At 49.0% G+C, this 6,000-nt stretch overlaps 1 protein-coding gene across 8 annotated transcripts in view; it reads left to right on the top strand.

The window, feature by feature from the left end:
- The first annotated feature begins 346 nt into the window (after positions 1-346).
- Epb41l4a (erythrocyte membrane protein band 4.1 like 4a) overlaps positions 347-6,000 on the top strand; it is a 211,158-nt gene continuing 205,504 nt past the window's right edge. For 3 of the 8 annotated variants that reach the window (XM_030250327.1, XM_030250328.1, XM_030250326.1), the window contains exons 1-2: positions 349-1,062; positions 1,409-1,846. Coding sequence is in view for 3 of the 8 variants with exons in the window: in XM_006525628.4 (XP_006525691.1) it covers positions 1,748-1,846 (99 nt within the window). In the remaining 5 variants the exon portion in view is untranslated. Of the gene's footprint in view, positions 1,063-1,408; positions 1,847-6,000 lie in introns of those variants that run through there. The other 5 variants (XM_030250330.1, XM_030250329.1, XM_006525628.4 and 2 more) reach the window with 4 other exon arrangements.

Here is a 6,000-nt window from a genome sequence, read left to right as displayed (position 1 = left end):
TTATATTTCAAATGTTATCCTCTTTCCCGGTTTCCCCTCTGCAAATCCCCTATCCTATCCCCTCTTACCCTACTTCTATGAGGGTGCTCCCCCACCCACTTATTCACTCCCGCCTCACCGCCCTAGCATTCCTCTACACTGGGGCACTTCTTAGGTTTTAAGCAAAAAAAAAAAAAATTGAGTTTTGACTATGCAAGCTAACAAGTGGTAGAAGAGCAAATTCACAGTTGATGTCAAGTTCTTTCTCGTTCTAATAGTTGATACAGAACAAAGTTCTGCAAGGCACCCCTCCCCGCCACGCCCCACTCGGTGGTGCGTCCTCCCTTTTGCGGTCTGTGACTGCGACAGTCCTAATTCGCTGCTGCTTCCCAGCTAGAGCTCAGACTGCACCTGCTCCCAAGGCCAGCGGGGGTCCTGGTCTTCCACACTCCGCTTGAATTGCTTGTGCACGGACACGACGACCCGCCAGGGGTCACTGCAGCCTCAGAGCTATTGTGCCCACCAGTGCCTGGTCCCGGCTGGCCGCTCCGAGGGCGTGGGACTGGGACCGCAGAACGCAAGGGTCGGAGCAGAACTGCGCCTTGCCGGTCCAGAGCCAACCTTCCGGTCTCCCTGGGAAACGAACGCGGTGACCTCGCGACAGCAGCGCGGCTCCGGCAGCGCAGGCGTTCTCTCCAGGACCTGCAAGCACCTAGCCAGACTGACCACCTCCGCTCCGCCCTCCATTGAGACCCCGCCCTGAAGGGGGGCGCTCGGGTCACCGTCCCGGGGCTCCTACTTCAGTTTCGAGGCCTTTTGCCGACGCCCCGGGCCGGGGCTGGCTGTACCTGGGCTGCTCCCGCCCAGGGCTCCGCCCCACGCGCCACCAAGAACTTTCCCTGGAGCCACAGAGGCCTGGCACCCTGGGTCCTGCCGCGCCCGGCCGCAGGTCCGCAGACGCCCGGCTTTTCCAGGACCTTTGGGAAAGGAAGCTTGAACTTGGCCATCTCCGCAGGATGAGTTCGGGGACCCTCGGACGGAAGCCGCGGCCCACGACAAGCTGACCTCCCCCAGTTGGTTTCGGTGAGGAGCTCTGGTCGGTCCCCGGGCTGTGAGAGTGGCGGAGGGAGTGGCGACCTTCGCTGCTCGCCCTGCGTCCCAGGTTGGGGATCGTGGTCACAAAAGAGAAGCAGAGCGCTCTGCGCTCTGCCTTCCCTGTAAGGGTTTGCGGGGCGGGGCCGGCGCTGGAAGTGCGCGCCGGGCGGGGATCGGGAGCTGCGGCAGGAGGTTCGCTCTAGTGTTAGCGTTGGGCTGGTGCTGTGGAGCACCGAGGGGGCGTCAGAGCCCAGGCAGGGTCTGGAGGATTCGTCCCGCCCTTTTCGTGTCTCCGGCCGGCTGACCTTAGCCAGGCGACTCTTGTTGTCCCCAGGTCGCCACCCCTGTCTCCAGAAGAGGAGCCGTAGCCCCAGGATGCGCGGGGACCCGCCGCCCCCGGTTCCCAGTTCCGCGGACGCTTCCCGGGCGACTCCGGGCTCCTGACGCTCCGGGGCGTGCTCACCCTCCCGCCTCCGCCCCCCGAGCTTCTCGGGGTGCCCTCGGCTCGACCGCAGAACCTCAGACCTTAACCCCACCTGGGGGCCCCACCCAGACCCGCGCTTCTCGCCCTCTACACGGCGCGCACAATAAATTAATGCTTCGCGCTTGAGGGGAGGCGGCGGCGGGCGCCGCGGTCGCAGCTCTCGCCTTGCTGGAGAAGCTTTCAGCCGACATGGGCTGTTTCTGCGCCGTTCCGGAAGAATTTTACTGCGAAGTTTTGCTCCTGGACGAGTCCAAGCTCACCCTCACCACCCAGCAGCAGGGCATCAAGGTAAGCACAGTCAGGGGCGCGGTGCGGGGGACGCGACGTGGGGGTCCGCGGCTTTGTCTCAGGCTGTCACCGGTCCAGCTCGGCCACCGGTGGAAAGGCAAGGCAGCAGTCCCCGGCTTCAAACAGAGGATCTGTCGGGCTGCGCTAACTTGGAGTTGCTTAGAAAAGAAACTTTGGTGTCTCGAAGGGTCCTCGAGGCCCCAACTTCCAGCAGCAGTTCGAGATCCAGAGACGGGGGCAGACTCTGCCCCCCCCCCCCGGCCCCCTGCTTCCTCGGAAGCTCTTAGGTCCCTCGCAGCTCCCAGACAGGCGTAGAATTGAATGGATAGGCTGCACCTCACTCGGGTGCTTAAGGCGTGCTTCTTGGCTTTGTGGAAGCCTTCCTCCCCCAACCCCGTTTTTCCTAATAGTGTTCTCGGGGTGGGGGAAGCAAACCAATTCACTCCCTCGCTGAAACATTAATCAGGTCGTTGTGATCGCGCTCCTCCGATTTGTAGTTGGCTAATGCTACGTTTGCCCTGAAAACAGTTTTCCTTTCCGCAAGAGAGAAGGTTTTATCTCCATATTTAAGTAAGCATCTCACAGTGCAAATCCGTAATCGGTGTGTTCCTGTTTGTAGACATTAAAGATGTATTGCTGTTTCTAACCTAGAGAACCCACAGAAAGCCTGCGAGCTTGCACCGACCCACTTCCTTAATTTTAATGAGTTCATCTTTTTGTACCTGACAACCTGAGGATGCACCTGCGCGTTGGTTTCGCGTTTTTCCAGCAATGTAACTGCTGAGGAGATGCGTGTGTGTGTGTGTGTGTGTGTGTGTGTGTGTGTGTGTGTGTGTGTGTGTGTGTGTTTTGTTTGCCTTTTCCCCTCAGTATTAAATTACCGAGGCATTTTAGTTAAGGCAGCCTTGGAGTCTGCACGTGCTCCCTCTCCCGCCCCCGCCCCCAGCTGTGGGGCTGGGGATTGAGTTAGAGTTACCGTTGTTCTCCCCTTCCCTCTCCTTGTCTTTCAGAAGTTAACCACAGGAGGTCAGTTTTGGGCATTTCTTCTGGAGAGTTTGCTTTGATTACCTTTATGCCCATCAGAACTATTCCTGGCCAGAAGCCTTTTCTTGGATGTTGTCAGTTTGGACATACAGAATTAGGATTTCATGGGTGTAATCCTCTTGCAGAAGAAAGGCAAACGTGACCAATTAAAGCTAAAACACTTAACCCTTTGCTTTGGAAAGTCGTTTTGAATGTTGTTCCTCAGGAATTATAATAAGCAAAATTCAATCAAATTCTCATCTCTAGATTTTTCCCAAGAGCAATAAACCACTATTTGTAGAGGCAGTGTTTTATATTTTTAACTTTTCTTCCTGTTGTCAGACCCCCCCCCCCCCCAACACACACACTCTTAAGAAAGCAGGGGAAAACCAAACCCTTACTATAGGCTACAATGGAACATTGTAGTGCTATGTGAACAACATAGGCAGAAATCAAACCAAACCAACAACAGAAAGGACAGTTCTTGGTAACACTGCAGAGTTCCTGGAGTGGGCGTGGAAACCATCAGAGAAGGTTAAGTTCTGATCACATGCTAAGCCGACAAAGAGATCTTTCCGAAGTGCAAAGGATGACTACATCTGGAATCTGGAGTCATCTGCTGCAAGAGCTTCCGGTTTAATCATGAGAGCCATGCCTCCGTCAGCTTTGGCGAGTGTAGATCATGCTGTCAGGAGAGCAGCCAAGACTTGGGATCAGATGCGATTAATTTGTTAAAGAAACATGAATCAGAAATCCTCATCCATGCTTAGTTTCAATAACTTGTTTTACAAATGGGTTGAAAATTGATGAGTGAATTCAAAGGCAGAACGACTTCAGAGTACAGTTATTTTGGCGGAGTGCTGTGCAGATAAACAGTATTTAAAAGGGGCTCTGGTTGGCAGTAATCATTTTCACTGCAAGCCTGGCCTCTTTTGGTGTCACAGAAGCATGCCATGAGGATTTTGATGTCTGTGTGTGTAACACAGATGTTGTCTGCTGGAGTTAACCACATTATTTGCAGTTACTATACCTCCTCAAAAAACGTGTGCGTTAGGACACATCTACCTGCGGTCTTTACTAAACTAAGCACGTTTATATTTACCAATGGTGTGATCATCTCCCATGTAAATGATACGTGCACATTGATTGAACATGTGTGCTATTCACAATTGACTTAAAGAAACATTGTCTTACCCTTCCTGTTATGGCATAGAGATGCAATTACTATATATGTATGTATATTTGAATGTCGTTTATTTATGTGTATTGGTGTTTTCCCTTTGTGCATATCTAAGAAGGTGCATTGGATCCCCTGGAACTGGGGATGGTTGTGAGCTGCCATGCTGGTGCTGAGACTTGAACTCAAGTCCTTTGGAAGAGCAACCAGTGTGCTTAACTGTTGAGCCATCTCTTTGGTACCAATTAATGTATATTAATTAGGTAAATTTAGCTTCTACTTTAGTTCACAAGTGAACAATTAACTGTAAAATCATTAATCAATAGCTGCTATTACTGCAGTAATTTACTTGGTGATTGGCTATTGCTAAGTACAGTCAAGGTTAATGGAAGGTCCAAGTGTCTTTAAGGGAGAAGAGGCCTGGACACCTCTATCTGAAAGCAGAGAAGAAATGCCTACATATTCTGGTTTTGGAAATACAGAAATTGGATGAAAGGGATTCAGGGTTCTGTGAGGCGTCAGGAAGAGAAAAAGCTTAGGTCAGATTTTTTCCAGCAGCATGCCTGAGATTTAAAGTTTGGAAAATTGACAAAAATTTAACTCTAGTTGAAGGCATTACATTAGGAAATGCATCTCTCGTAAGTACTGGGAGGAAAGTAAAAATGACGGTGAAGAGGAGCTGAAAAACCAAAAACGTCACAATTGTGGGCAAAAATAGATTCCCAGCTTTACATTGTACTCTTATGCACACAGCTTATAATACTTTGAACACATGCTCAGTACTTCCAGAGCTTTATGGTTATATTTTGTTTGAGAATCTCAGGTTGTAACTTTATGTACTTGATCTAATTTTTTTTTTTTTTTTTGAGACAGGGCTTCAGTGTGTAGCCCTGGCTGTCCTGGAACTCACTCTGTAGACCAGGCTGGCCTCGAACTCAGAAATCCACCTGCCTCTGCCTCCTGAGTGCTGGGATTAAAGGCATGCGCTACTATGCCCAGCGATGTAATTCTTTTTTTCTTCTTGTAATTTTATACTAACCACAGTATTCTCAGAAATTAAGTAGAAATAAAAATGGAGTTAAACAACACCAGTTAGCTCAGAAGAAACTCTGAAATTAAAACAGAAAAAATATCCATTAAAATTATTTTTAAAAAGTCCTGCTATTATTCACAGATGCTCACCCATCCGATAATAACAATAAATAAAATATTTTAAAAAGGATTTTTGGAGATTTTGTGATGCCCTTTTTTCCCCCTGTTCTCAAGTGAAAGACCATCATGGGATCTAAGGCCCTCTTCTGCCTTCTGAGGGTACCAGGCATACACACATTTAATATTATATTCCACTATTATATACATGTAGCCAACCACACACATGAAAATAAAAACATTAAAAACACAAATAAGGACCACTGATTTTAGGTTAAAAGCATTCACATATTTTGTGGGCTTTCGTTGTTTTTGTTTTGTTATTTATTTGTTTGTTTGTTTGTTTTGAGCAGGTTCTCACATTGTATCTCAGACTAATCTTGAGCTCAGGACAGTCCTCCTGCCTCTCTCGTCTAAGTGGTGAGGTTGTAGACCAGGCAGGAGACACCACATGTAGGCTATGTTTTATTTTAACAGGAGGAAGTTTTACTGATCCTATGTGGCTAACTTTAAAATCTTCTTGTAAACATCTGAGCACAATGGGCTGGAGAGATGCTCAGAGGTTAAGAGCACTGACTGCTGTTCCAGAGGTCCTGAGTTCAAATCCCAGCAACCACCTGGTGGCTTACAACTGTCTGTAATGGGGTCTGATGCCCTCTCCTGGTGTCTGAAGATAGCTACAATATACTCATACATATAAAATAAATAAATCTTTAAAACATTAAATTAAAAAAAAACCCTGTGCATTAAAAGAGAAATACCTTTGGTGATGGAGAGATGTCTCAGTGGTTAAGTGCACTTACTG

Source organism: Mus musculus, chromosome 18 (genome assembly GCF_000001635.26).
Source record: "Mus musculus strain C57BL/6J chromosome 18, GRCm38.p6 C57BL/6J".
Taxonomy (NCBI): Eukaryota; Metazoa; Chordata; class Mammalia; order Rodentia; family Muridae; genus Mus; species Mus musculus.
The sequence above is the reverse complement of the archived record's forward strand: the minus strand, read 5'-3'. Positions and strand labels throughout refer to the sequence as shown.